The sequence below is a fragment of the Doryrhamphus excisus genome, chromosome 18 (genome assembly GCF_030265055.1).
Source record: "Doryrhamphus excisus isolate RoL2022-K1 chromosome 18, RoL_Dexc_1.0, whole genome shotgun sequence".
Classification (NCBI taxonomy): domain Eukaryota; kingdom Metazoa; phylum Chordata; class Actinopteri; order Syngnathiformes; family Syngnathidae; genus Doryrhamphus; species Doryrhamphus excisus.
In genome coordinates, this window is record NC_080483.1 from 16,993,752 (window position 1) to 17,008,321 (window position 14,570).

At 35.8% G+C, this 14,570-nt stretch overlaps 2 protein-coding genes across 7 annotated transcripts in view; one reads left to right on the top strand and one right to left on the bottom strand.

The window, feature by feature from the left end:
- The window catches only part of LOC131105915 (dnaJ homolog subfamily C member 11), a 166,876-nt gene that overhangs the window by 130,679 nt on the left and 21,627 nt on the right, over nucleotides 1–14,570 (top strand). The window lies entirely within an intron of this gene.
- The window catches only part of LOC131105914 (histone deacetylase 7-like), a 40,142-nt gene that overhangs the window by 4,834 nt on the left and 20,738 nt on the right, over nucleotides 1–14,570 (bottom strand). For all 3 annotated transcript variants that reach the window (XM_058054419.1, XM_058054417.1, XM_058054418.1), the window contains exons 13-20: nucleotides 14,097–14,230; nucleotides 13,761–13,881; nucleotides 13,634–13,683; nucleotides 10,667–10,774; nucleotides 9,460–9,515; nucleotides 6,920–7,007; nucleotides 6,719–6,838; nucleotides 4,305–4,402 (exon numbers count right to left, since the gene is read on the bottom strand). In XM_058054419.1, coding sequence (XP_057910402.1) covers nucleotides 4,305–4,402; nucleotides 6,719–6,838; nucleotides 6,920–7,007; nucleotides 9,460–9,515; nucleotides 10,667–10,774; nucleotides 13,634–13,683; nucleotides 13,761–13,881; nucleotides 14,097–14,230 — 775 coding nt within the window. The remainder of the gene's footprint in view (nucleotides 1–4,304; nucleotides 4,403–6,718; nucleotides 6,839–6,919; nucleotides 7,008–9,459; nucleotides 9,516–10,666; nucleotides 10,775–13,633; nucleotides 13,684–13,760; nucleotides 13,882–14,096; nucleotides 14,231–14,570) is intronic.

A 14,570-nucleotide genomic window follows, 5' to 3' on the forward strand; every position in this document is an offset into this window, starting at 1 on the left:
CACTGTAAATGTGAAAAGAGTCGTTTGCCGCGTGTCATGTGTTTTTGATAGAGTCGCGGTAAGACGAGCAGCTTGCAGGTGTGAGCGCGTCCGAGCGAAGAAGTTCGATAAAGTCCGTCCCGGGACGGGCTGCGACGCCGACAGGTAAAAACCAGACGGCCCGCGCACCGCAGGGCGACCACTTTTCTCGCTTCCTCACTTCCTTCCCTAACCGGCTGCCAGTTATCCAGCGCGAGCGCACACACAGCCCATGCCGCGTTTGATTCCCTCGCTCTCTCTCTCTTTCTGTGTCGGCGGCGGTTCAAAGGCGTTTGCGTGCGTCTGGTTCCTATTAGGAGCTCGTCCCTCTTCTCACGTCACTGACAGCCAGCCATCTGGGATCCATTGGGCCTAATTACGCCGCCTTTGGATTCTCCGACAATTGCACCCCCCACTTCTTTCCCTCTCCAATGCTCTCCTCCTCCGTATTCTCCTTTACGGTTTGGGATTCGCCGGTAGCCACCGAGAGATGAACAACCTCTGTGCTACTGGCAAACGGCAGAACCTGCAATGTGGACCACCGTGGTGGTCCTCCACACGTAAACAAAACATCCCGACACGTAACCGACTGAGCTGTTGCTTCATTCTGCTCGAGTCCCACAAACGCTAGAAACCGCAGCCTATCAACAGAACAACCAAAAACAGATACAGATGGATCCTCAGGACGGTCAACGACACAACGGGGGGATTCACTCATAGACTCCATAGACGTTTGATGACTTCTAAAATGATTTAGTACAGCGCCTGTATGATCATATATAAATATGATCCCCATGACCTAATATTTCAGAAAGATCCGATACTACAGTTCTTATCCACCACACCAGCAAAGCTACGAGGATCGCTACAATATGCTAATTCACGGCCATAGTCAACTGTTCTCTGTCCAAGGGTGTTCAAAAGGATGCGGGCGGGCCGCTTTGGTACATTTTGATACATCCAAGGTACGCAAGGTATCTAACATGTTAGCTTAGTCTTATAATAGCAGGGGTGTCCAAAGTGCTTTTTAATTGGCATGAGGCATTATTCTAAAAAAAACAACGTAACAATAAAAAAAAATTAATTGAACAAAAATAAGTTGGAATATTATGAGGAAAAATGTCATTTTAAAAGTTTAAATATTTTAAAAAAGGACATTATTTTTAAAACATTGTATTATTATGAAATACAACACAACATTTTTTTTTTTTTAATTTTTGGAAAATATGGTTTCGGAAAATGTTATAATGTTATAAAAATAAGGTAATTTTAAAAGCTGAAAGTTGAAATATTAAAATAAGGACATTATTTTTAAAACGTCATAATATTATGAAAAACAACACAACAAAAAAAGTTGTAATTTTTGAAAAATATGGTTTTGGTAAAAGTTATAATGTTATAAAAATAAGGTAATTTTAAAAACTGAAATATTAAAAAAAGGACATTATTTTTAAAATGTCATTATATGAAATACAACACAACAAAAAAAAGTTGTAATTTTTGAAAAATATGGTTTCGGTAAAAGTTATAGTGTTATAAAAATAGTCATTTTAAAAGCTGAGAGTTGAGATATTAAAAAAAGGACATTATTTTTAAAACGTCATAATATTATATAATATTATGAAAAACAACACAACAAAAAAAGTTGTAATTTTTTGGAAAATATGGTTTTGGTAAAAGTTATAATGTTATAAAAATAAAGTCATTTTAAAAGCTGAAAATTGAAATATTAAAAAAAGGACATTATTTTTCAAACGTCATAATATTATGAAAAGCAACACAACAAAAAAAGTTGTAATTTTTGAAAAATATGGTTTCGGTAAAAGTTATAATGTTATAAAAATAAAGTCATTTTAAAAGCTGAAAGGTGAAATATTAAAAAAAGGACATTATTTTTAAAATATCATAATATTATGAAAAACAACACAACAAAAAAAGTTGTAATTTTTGAAAAATATGGTTTCGGTAAAAGTTATAATGTTATAAAAATAAAGTCAAAATATTTTGGGAATAAATTCATAAAAACGAGGAACGAATGTACAAGAAAGTTGAAACAGTTGGGGTGGAAAAAAACAACAACAGCTACAATTTTATAGCAATAAAGTCAAAATATTAAGATAAAAAGTCATATATTAATATTATGAAAAAAGATGATAAAATACACAAAATGAGCTTTTTTCGACATTCAAAAACCAATCCTTTTCAGTGGAACGGGGTCTGGTACGAAGGGGCCCTCAGGCTCCCGTACAGCCACCAGGATACTTTTCCACCACAGAATCACACGATACTGCGAATACTGTAAAGATTGTGGTCGGCTAAGGAAGTTTTACACATGAAAACACTTCTCATTTCCCATCCTGGGTGAAAAACCAAAACCAAACGGCTGTTCCGGAAAGAACCAGTTGTTCCTTAATTACCGTTCCAAACTCTAGTAAACACTGGACTTAGTGTTTGAAAGCCTGCGTTCGAGGCCTATGGCTTCTTTTTCTTCTTTTTTACCATTACGGGTAACCTCATTAGCATTTTCCCTTTGACGGGAGGGGGGGGGGGGCCCACCCACTGAGAGAGCTGCATGTTGAGCTCGAATAATGCTTCATCGCCTGGGCGTTGAGTCACTAGTGAAAGTAAATATAACAATATCGAACGGAAAGGAAGAATTTATTTCAGGAAAATATGTGCTGAGTGATGTCGCTTTGGTACAAGTACAAGTACAAGTACAAGTACAAGTACAAGTACAAGTACAAGTACAAGTACAAGTACAAGTACAAGTACAAGTACAAGTACAAGTACATGCTAACATGATCGTTCCTACACCAGTAGGTTGACCTTTTGCGTTTTTTCAAAAATGTATAAATAAATGACTATGTGGTTGACTATGTACTAATATTAGTCAAAAAAATATCGAGAGATCGAATCGGATCGAAAGATCCCCTCCCATTCCGTGTGGAAGTGGTAAGATTTTGGCTTCTTACTTTGCCCTTCTTCCTTACAAGTTGACTATGTACTATTATTAGTCAAAAAAATATCGAAAGACAAGTATTACGTAGTATTCTGGTCACTAGTCCTCAGTAATTTTGATGAGACATTGCCTTACATGACATTACCTTCACACTGCATGCAGTCAGGCATGGCATGTCCGACATGACAAAGTTCCCCTCCCATTCCGTGTGGAAGTGGTAAGATTTCGGCTTCTTACTTTGCCCTTCTCCTCTACGTTGAAACCCTCTATTAGGTTTGAATAAACAAATCGGAGGCTAGCTAGTTTGCTCGGTAGCATGCTACGTTGAAATCGCCAGCTGTCTCTTATGTCCCTGCAGTGATCCTGTGGCCTACAGCTGAACAATGTGTTGTAAATGAAGAATAATAGAAGTATAAAGATGAATATAGGGGTGTTATTCCATGTCTACAGAGCTCTAGTAATGGTAAAAATCTTATTTTGAAAGTCATAAACAGTTTTTCTAGGTCTAACTACAAAAAAATTCAATTTATTAATATTGAATCCGACTTCATGGAATTCCCTTATTGGAACTAATTCACTCATTTGGAACTAATTAATCTAAACTAATCTAAAACTAAAACTATTTTGAAAATCATAAACAGTTTTTCTAGGTCTAACTACAAAAAATATTCAATTTATTAATATTGAATCCGACTTCATGGAATTGACTTATTGGAACTAATTCACTGATTTGGAACTAATTAATCTAAACTAATCTAACACTAAAACTATTTGGAAGTCATAAACAGTTTTTCTAGGTCTAACTCCAAAAATATTAAATGTATTAATATTTAATCCGAATTCAGGGAATTGACTTATTGGAACTAATTCACTTATTTGGAACTAATTAATCTAAACTAATCTAACACTAAAACAATTTGGAAGTCATAAACAGTTTTTCTAGGTCTAACTACAAAAATATTCAATTTATTAATATTGAATCCGAATTCACTTATTGGAACTAATTCACTTATTTGGAACTAATTAATCTAAACTAATCTAAAACTAAGGTTCTCACGATGCTGAGGAAAACTTGACTGAAAGTTACGTAAATGGAACAATCCAGAACTTTCCACAATGTCACTGAACAAGTAGATGTTTGGAGCGCTAAAAACACGCTGCCTGTCAACCACTCATCAACCAAGAATGCTAATATGTCATCTTCTCATCTTCTCATCTTCTCTCTGGAAACGGTGGCGTCCGTATCCATCGTGTGCTTCTAATTTGATGTCGTTATCGTTTTTGGTTTGTACATCAAAAATAAAAAAAACATAGTCGTGACGTTCACCTGAATGCAGCCAAATACTCAGCATCGCCCATGGGAGGATTCAAACCGCCCGTCCATCCAACGTTGACATTAAAACCCTCGCCCGCCCCAGCACCGACCTGCGATGGGACAGAGTGAAGAAACCAAAGTATTGACAGTCAGTGATGTCATACGGTATACGTATCAAGGTATACGTTCTCCACTAAAATTTGACCTTCCATGTTCGGTGCAGAACGGGAACGGAGGCCCCAGGATTCCTTGGTCTCTTTGTAGTGCTGCTAACAGCCCTTTAGCCCTTCACCATCAGTCAATGTGTCACTTTGACGGCTGAGTGCGGAGCTTGACTGACAGTCTCTTGGCAGCATGGTTGGTGATTTCCTTACTGTGTGTGTGTGTGTGTGTGTGTGTGTGCGTGTGTGTGTGTGTGTGCGTGAAGATGCTTAAAAGGAAAAGAATGCTGATGAGCATTGCAGAGAGCCTGACTCCATTCTTCTCTCAGAAGACGGGATGTTCACAGGGCAAACACAAAACACATGAGGCCTTCCATTCTCTGCCAACTGCTAATGTACTTGAATACTTCAATACTTCAATACTTCAATACACACACACACACGCACATGGACACACTCACACAATTCATTCTATTGCTCCGAGTATCTTCGCTCTCTTCTATTCCGCCTGGCTTTCATGTTGAAAGGCGTGCTGGAATAGATTAGACCTTCACTGGTTGCTGTGTGGTAACCAGTCCTGGCCGTTGTGACATCACAATGCGACCCCATGGTGAGTTATATACCTACACGGGGGACAGCGAGACTCCAGTGGTTTACCGCACAGCTAAACAGAGGTTGAGGGGACACTTGGGGCAAAACCACATCCAAGCCGCCCCAGTGTTTTATGTGCCGTCCTCATCGGGGGGATTTATGGGAAAACATTGACCGTTTTACCCTCATTATCGTTGGGGAAGATGAGGAGGGGATGGGTGGGGATTTGATCATGAGGACGATGGGGATGCGTACAATCAACACGCCATTGTATGGTCATTATTAAAAAAAAACAACAAAAAAAAAACCTTAAACTGTATTATGGAAAGCAGGAAGTGAACAAATGTAACAGTTAGTGATTGTAAAAGTACCAGATGGAGGGGTAGGATTTAATAAGCTTTGCTTCTTCCTACTCCTTTTGGACATGTGGAACTGGGAACTGATTATGGGATGCACTCAATTGGAATCTGATGCATGTTAAATAAAACAAAACAAAACAAAACAAAACAAAACAAAACAAAACAAAACAAAACTAAACTAAACTAAACTAAACTAAACTAAACTAAACTAAACTAAACTAAACTAAACTAAACTAAACTAAACTAAACTAAACTAAACTAAACTAAACTAAACTAAACTAAACTAAACTAAACTAAACTAAACTAAACTAAAATAAAATAAAATAAAATAAAATAAAATAAAATAAAATAAAATAAAATAAAATAAAATAAAATAAAATAAAATAAAATAAAATAAAATAAAATAAAATAAAATAAAAATAAAAATAAAAATAAAAATAAAAATAAAAATAAAAATAAAATAAAATAAAATAAAATAAAATAAAATAAAATAAAATAAAATAAAATAAAATAAAATAAAATAAAATAAAAATAAAATTAAATTAAATAAAATTTAATAAAATTAAATCTTCTCTTTCTCTCTGGTGGGAATTGAATCATTGGCAACCCAGACCTAGTGCCCATAAGACTTGTCACGTTGTAATCTCATTAGATTACCCCTAATTATTATTAGTTTTTCATTTATTTTTCAATTTATTTTTATGCATTTTGCTCTATTTTTATTAGGTTTTATTTCTACAAACCAATGCTTTTATGGTTCTTCATCTTCAACATGCATGCACACCGTGACCTGAGCGATGTGTTGAACGACTGTTGTCGGCTATTTGGTTCGTTAGCTTCCGTTGCAGCATGCTAATAACGGTAATTAAACAGACAAGGGTAGTGTTATTGCAGCTGGAAGTCATCAATGTGTTACAACAGATCTGAAATCGGAGGGGAAGGTGTCCCGGGAGGTGCGCCGACTGACACACGGCGGGGGGTGGGGGGATGTAAAGGGATGCCACCTGACTACCGAACAAGGAACCAGAATGCGTATGTAGCAGCTGTTGCATTACAGTGACAGTGACTTTTAAGTACGGGGGGGTTCCTCACATGTGGTTGGTAGGAGTGCTTTTACTTGTGTCACTCCTGGGGGGGGGGCATGACACACGATTACAGTCATTTGTGAAGGACCCATAATGATAGCTACTACTTAGCAAATCACAGCCCGGACCTTCAACACATATTTATCTGAACCCACAACACAAAAACGGTGAAATGTGTTCCGCATCCGTCTTACATGGTTAGGAAGTACAACGCTGCAGTGAAAGGCTACCTCGTTTGGATGTCCGCCACCGGGAAAGAAGTTGCCATGATCGTAGCGATGGAGGGAGATGTACAGGACGCTCGGGTCGTTGTAGAAGGCTTCCTGGGTGCCGTTGCCATGGTGAACATCCTAGAAGAAGATGAGGTCAGAAGACAGGATGAAATCAACTGAAGCATGTATTTCTAGAAGGGTGACATGAACCGTCCTCACCCAGTCCACGATGAGGATTTTGCCCACGCTGAGTTTCTGCTGGAGCTGCTTGGCGGCGATGGCGACAGAGTTGAAGTAACAGAAGCCCCTGTGGACAAACAGGAAGGCCGTACGTGTTTATCCGGACATCTTTTGCATGTTATTATCCAAAAATGGCCACATGGACGATAGAAGCTTCTAAAACAAGCGGCGCGGTGCTTCCTGAGTACACGTTGGGACAGTTACAGTACCGACTCGTGACACGCTAGCGTGTCAATATTTTAGGAATGAGGAGAGTCAAAAAAAAAAATCATGAGAGTCAAATGTGTTTTTATGCGAGAACGTCACGCTGAGGACATTGTGACAAAACTGAACCACATCATCATCATATCATAAAATTCACTCTTCCAGCCAAAACGATTTACAGATTATTCCTGATTATTACGGATTATTCCTGACAAAACTGAAAAAAAAAAGGAATGAGGAGAGTCAAATGTGTTTTTTATACGAGAACGTCACACTGAGGACATTGTGACAAAACTGGAAAAAAAAGGAATGAGGAGAAAAAAATAATAAAATAAACTGAAACAAATAAATTGAAAAAAAAGGAATGAGGAGAAAAAAAAATAATAAACTGAAACAAATAAACTGAAAAAAAGGAATGAGGAGAGTCAAATGTATTTTTATACGAGAGCGTCATGCTGAGGACATTGTGACAAAACTAAAAAAAAAAAAAAAAAAGGAATGAGGAGAAAAAAAATTTAAATAAACTGAAACAAATAAACTGAAAAAAAAGGAATGAGGAGAGTCAAATGTGTTTTTATACGAGAACGTCACACTGAGGACATTGTGAAAAAAACTAAAAAAAATTTTTTTTAAAAAGGAATGAGGAGAAAAAAAATCAAATAAACTAAATAAATAAATAAATAAATAAATAAAAAGGAATGAGGAGAGTCAAATGTGTTTTCATATGAGAACATCACACTGAGGACATTGTGATAAAACTAAAAAACTAAAAAAAAAAAAAAAATGGAATGAGGAGAAAAAAATAAAAAATAAACTGAAACAAATAAACTGAAAAAAAGGAATGAGGAGAGTCAAATGTGTTTTTATACGAAAACGTCACGCTGAGGACATTGTGACAAAACTAAAAAAAAAAAAAACGAATGAGTAGAAAAAAATTAAATAAACTGAAACAAACTGAAAAAAAAATAATGAGGAGAGTCAAATGTGTTTTTATGCAAGAACGTCACACTGAGGACATTGTGACAAAACTAAAAAAAAAAAAAAAAAAGGAATGAGGAGAAAAAAAAATTTAAATAAACTGAAACAAATAAACTGAAAAAAAAGGAATGAGGAGAGTCAAATGTGTTTTTATACGAGAACGTCACACTGAGGACATTGTGAAAAAAACTAAAAAAAATTTTTTTTAAAAAGGAATGAGGAGAAAAAAAATCAAATAAACTAAATAAATAAATAAATAAATAAATAAAAAGGAATGAGGAGAGTCAAATGTGTTTTCATATGAGAACATCACACTGAGGACATTGTGATAAAACTAAAAAACTAAAAAAAAAAAAAAAATGGAATGAGGAGAAAAAAATAAAAAATAAACTGAAACAAATAAACTGAAAAAAAGGAATGAGGAGAGTCAAATGTGTTTTTATACGAAAACGTCACGCTGAGGACATTGTGACAAAACTGAAAAAAAAAAAAAGGAATGAGGAGAGTCAAATGTGTTTTGTATGAGAACGTCACGCTGAGGACATTGTGACAAAACTAAAAAAAAAAACGAATGAGTAGAAAAAAATTAAATGAACTGAAACAAACTGGAAAAAAAAGGAATGAGGAGAGTCAAATGTGTTTTTATGCAAGAACGTCACACTGAGGACATTGTGACAAAACTAAAAAAAAAAAAAAGGAATGAGTAGAAAAAAATAAAAAATAAACTGAAACAAATAAACTGAAAAAAAGGAATGAGGAGAGTCAAATGTGTTTTTATACAAGAACGTCACACTGAGGACATGGTGACAAAACTAAAAAAAAAAACAAATAAATAAAAATAAATGAGGAGAGTCAAATGTGTTTTTATACGAGAACGTCACACTGAAGACATTGTGACAAAACTGAAAAAAAAAAACAAAAAACACGCTTATCATAAAATTGACTCTCCCAACCAAAACGATTCACAGATTATTCCTGACAGGATGTGATGAGAAATGCCTGCCTATGCTGGAAAACAATGTAGGAATGCTGGTGTCAGCACGGGTCATAAAGTGGAAGGTTATACTGCGTCATATATACAGTCTGCTCATAAAGCAAAGTCAATCATCCCATAAATAACTGGCAGCAGGCACTACTGAGGACTCACACCAACACCCCAGCCAAATGTGGCCGCGTGGCTAAATGCTTCCAATCAAGGAATGTCACTGATCCACGCCCACCCAAAGAGAGCCCCCCCCCCCCAGCCGCCATATTGGATGCTTCTTTGCACGGTCAAAAGTGCATCTGATGTGTAAAAAGATGTTTTTATGGATGTTTTTATGGATGTGTTCACTCACAGAGGTGAGGAGTGTGTTGCGTGGTGCCCAGGCGGCCTCACCACCGCAAAGCCGTTCTGAAAGAGGAGAAGGTAAAACGTCAATGACCGGCGACTCTTGTGTGCTGTGATGAAGTTTTAAATATTCGTACTGTTGGAAATATAGGAATATTACACACACACATACATACAACAATCCCGGGAATAAATCAAGGAAGTTTACTCTAAATAGGAATAGATACCACCGTATTTTCTGGACTATAAGTCACATTCACACTAAGCCCGGGAATTAATGCACACCCGTACCATGCACCTTGGAACACACACACATGCACTTTATCATCATACACACACACACACACACACACGTCACTTCACTTGTGTACTTCTAACTGCCACTGCACTAAATGAATATTTACATGTATATGTTGTACAACATCTCTTGTACAACAGCATGAGATGGAGGTTTTTGCATTGTATTTTACTTGTATTATATTGTTATTTATTATTTATTTATTATTTATTCATTATTTATTTATTATTTATTTATTATTTATTTATTATTTATTTATTATTTATTATTTATTTATTATTTATTTATTATTTATTAATGATTTATTTATTATTTATTTATTATTTATTTATTATTTATTAATTATTTATTAATTATTTATTAATTATTTATTAATTATTTATTAATTATTTATTAATTATTTATTTATTTATTATTATTTATTAATTATTTTATTTTATTTTATTTATTTTTTATATATTTTTGCGCTACTGTACTTGCTATTTGTACCTTATTTTATTTTAATATACAACTTTACACAGTTCCCATAGGCTGAATAGGTGTAAGATATGCTAACACAATGCTTATTCAGCTACACAAAAAATAAACATGAACAGAAAAAGTGTCCAGTGTTTATGGAACATAAACACTTTTTTCATTTATAAGTCACTCTGGAGTATAAGTCGCAGGAACAGCCAACCTATGAAAAAAAGTGCCACTTATAGTCTGGAAAATACGGTACATTCAAACAAGCGAGTATCATATTTGATGGACTATAAGTCACACTTTGGTCCTCTGGTCATGTGACTTATACTCCGGAGCGACTTCCAGCTGTGTTCATGATGCATCATCAATTGGCGAGTACTTTTACTTGATTTTAGTTGTATTTAGCTGTATGATAATAGTACTCAACACGTGTATTAAAGACCTTAAATACCTTCAGCTCTCCTTGTGCCACCTTCAGCGCCAGGTCGATGACACAGCCGGCAGCGATACGAGAAGCTGCTGCCGTGTGAAGCTCGTTCCAGATTGTGTCATTATCTACCTGTCAGTCAAACGACATGAACACAACGATTAAAAGAACATAATCATGGAGTCTAGTGGGAAAACACACAAAACACAATTTGTGTTTTTTTTCTTGTTGAATTGAATGACCAATACGGAATTGAACACCAATTTCATTGTGAAAAAACATGTTCGCTTCTATTGTGGAGTTGCATCATCACCTCTTTTTGCCTGTAACGCAAAAAAAAAACAAAAACGTAATAGACGTATGAATACGTCTTTGGGAGCGAGTGGTTGGGTTGAAAAAAGTAGCGAATAAATGGGATATTTTCATATTTATGGTAAAGAAAACCTGTTAATGATCTTCCAAATATAGTTTTTAACATCCTTAGATGCTCCTAGACATGAAATAGAACAAATATAATCTACTTTACATTCATATTACCAAATACAGTAGAAATAATCAGAGGAAAAAAGTCATATAGCTCCAAAAAATTAAAAAATCCATCTTTGGGAACGATCAGTCAGGTTGGAAAAAGTAGCGAATGAGTTAATTAATGGAATATTGGCATGTTTATGATCTTCCAAATATAGTTTTTAACATTTTTAGAGGCTCCTAGACATGAAATAGAACGCATATAATCTACTTTACATTTATATTACCCAATACAGTAGAAATAATCAGAGGAAAAAAAGTCATATAGCTCCAAAAAATGTCAAAATCCATCTTTGGGAACGAGCGGTCAGGTTGGAAAAAGTAGCAAATTAGTTAATTAATGGAATATTGGCATATTTATGGCAAAGAAAACCTGTTTATGATCTTCCAAATATAGTTTTTAACATCCTTAGATGGTCCTAGACATGAAATAGAACGCATATAATCAACTTTACATTTATATTACCAAATACAGTAGAAATAATCAGAGAAAAAAAGACATATAGCTCCAAAAAATGTTAAAAATCCATCTTTGGGAACAAGCAGTCAGGTTGGAAAAAGTAGCAAATTAGTTAATTAATGGAATATTGGCATATTTATGGCAAAGAAAACCTGTTTATGATCTTCCAATTATAGTTTTTAACATCCTTAGATGCCCCAGGACATGAAATAGAACGAATATAATCAACTTTACATTCGTATTACCCAATACAGTAGAAATAATCAGAGAAAAAAAAGACATATAGCGTCAAAAAATGTCAAAATTCATCTTTGGGAACGAGCGGTCAGGTTGGAAAAAGTAGCGAATGAGTTAATTAATGGAATATTGTCATATTTATGATCTTCCAAATATAGTTTTTAACATCCTTAGATGCTCCTAGATATGAAATAGAACGCATATAATCAACTTTACATTTGTATTACCCAATACAGTAGAAATAATCGTAGAAAAAAAAGACATATAGCTCCAAAAAATGTAAAAATGCATCTTTGGGAACAAGCAGTCAGGTTGGAAAAAGTAGCAAATTAGTTAATTAATGGGATATTGTCATATTTATGGCAAAGAAAACCTGTTTATGATCTTCCAAATATAGTTTTTAACATCCTTAGATGCCCCAGGACATGAAATAGAACAAATATAATCAACTTTACATTCGTATTACCCAATACAGTAGAAATAATCAGAGAAAAAAAAGACATATAGCGTCAAAAAATGTCAAAATTCATCTTTGGGAACGAGCGGTCAGGTTGGAAAAAGTAGCGAATGAGTTAATTAATGGAATATTGTCATATTTATGATCTTCCAAATATAGTTTTTAACATCCTTAGATGCTCCTAGATATGAAATAGAACGCATATAATCAACTTTACATTTGTATTACCCAATACAGTAGAAATAATCGTAGAAAAAAAAGACATATAGCTCCAAAAAATGTAAAAATGCATCTTTGGGAACAAGCAGTCAGGTTGGAAAAAGTAGCAAATTAGTTAATTAATGGGATATTGTCATATTTATGGCAAAGAAAACCTGTTTATGATCTTCCAAATATAGTTTTTAACATTCTTAGATGCCCCAGGACATGAAATAGAACAAATATAATCAACTTTACATTCGTATTACCTAATACAGTAGAAATAATCAGAGAAAAAAAAGACATATAGCGTCAAAAAATGTTAAAATCCATCTTTGGGAACGAGCGGTCAGGTTGGAAAAAGTAGCGAATTAGTTAATTAATGGAATATTGGCATATTTATGGCAAAGAAAACCTGTTTATGATCTTCCAATTATAGTTTTTAACATCCTAAGAGGCTCCTAGACATGAAATAAAACACATAATCTACTTTACATTTGTATTACCAAATACAGTAGAAATAATCAGAGAAAAAAAGTCATATAGCTCCAAAAAATGGGAATCTTTTGGGATGAGCAGTCAGGTTTAAAAAAAATATATAAATACGTCTTTGGTAGCGAATAAATTAAGAGTTGAATGAAGTATGAGTATACTTCTCAACATGACAACAAAACTAAACAGCTTCTACATTTTTATGTCATGTAATATACCTCCATAAAAAAACGAGTCAAGAATGTACCCAATCCCGCGTTTTCAAGTCACATATCTGGGAGCGTCCCACAGTGGAACAATGAAATGGGAGGAATGTTCCTTTTCTTTTATCACAGACTTTGCCCCATCTTGTTCCAATAACGACGCCAGCAAAGTCCTGGGCCCGGAAATCCAGGAAGATCAGTGGTCTTATCAAGCGGCACCCAGCCCCCGCTCCGCTCTCCTCCTTTCTTTCAGTTGTGTTGATGGTTCCACGCTAGCTCCTCAATGTACGTAGTTCCCGTCTTATCTTAAATGTTTCTTTGTACTTTCATTGGTGCAGTAATATAATCACTTAGTCATCATACTTAGTGATGCAGATGCGGTAAGATTGAAGAACGTGTGTGACGGTCCCACTCACCCCCACTCCTCCACATGGTAACATTACAAATATCCGTTGAGCCAAGATTCCTGCAAAGAGAAATTCATCTTATATGATTTTTTATTGATTATTACACCTCCAGTGATTAATCGATTATTACTCTTACGGGCCAACTTCGGGTTGTCCAACTTGAGGCGGTGCAGAGGATTGGTGCCGTACCGAAGCACGTGTTTTTCTGAATGGACTGACTGGAGCTCTTCCAGAGAGGCCTTCCGACTGCGAAGATGCTACACACACACACACACACACACACACACACACACACATATACACGTACAGATGGGTGACAAATGCTTATGAAACACGATGCCGGACCATAAAAGGTCACCGCTTTGAAGAAAAAGACGGTGGTGTGAATCACGCTACGGCAACCATGAGATGAAAGTAGTGACATGTTAGCGTTCTTCCCGTATCGATATGACGAGTCCGTATAGTTCCGTACCTCACACTGGCTCCGCAGGCCCCTTTCATGGAGCCGGGACCAAATGCTCTGGACTCTCCCAGGATGCTCTGGGTGGCAGCTGTGGTCCCCGCAGGAGCACTGGTGCTTCTGCATCTGAGCGTCGTAAACCAGACCTGGACAGTTGATGTTTGTTATTCTTCACATCTTGCTCTCGGAATTTAACCCACCCTGAACGCACGGACACCGTAAAACCAAAACCATAAGCGAGCAGACGCTATAAAGCTGATACAGATTTGATCCCGAGTGCCGCCCGTCTGATTGGGTTTTTATTTGGTGCAGTTACCGTGTGCTCATAAAAGCCAAATAAATGCCACTTTCAGCTCCCAGACTCCGGGCTTGGAATTCTGGCATGTCAGCATGGGAAGTAGTTCCACCTTCTGATTCCCCACAAACCCGCAGCAGTTCCTATCTGGAACCACTTCAATGCACACGTGCAAGTAGGAGGACAATAAA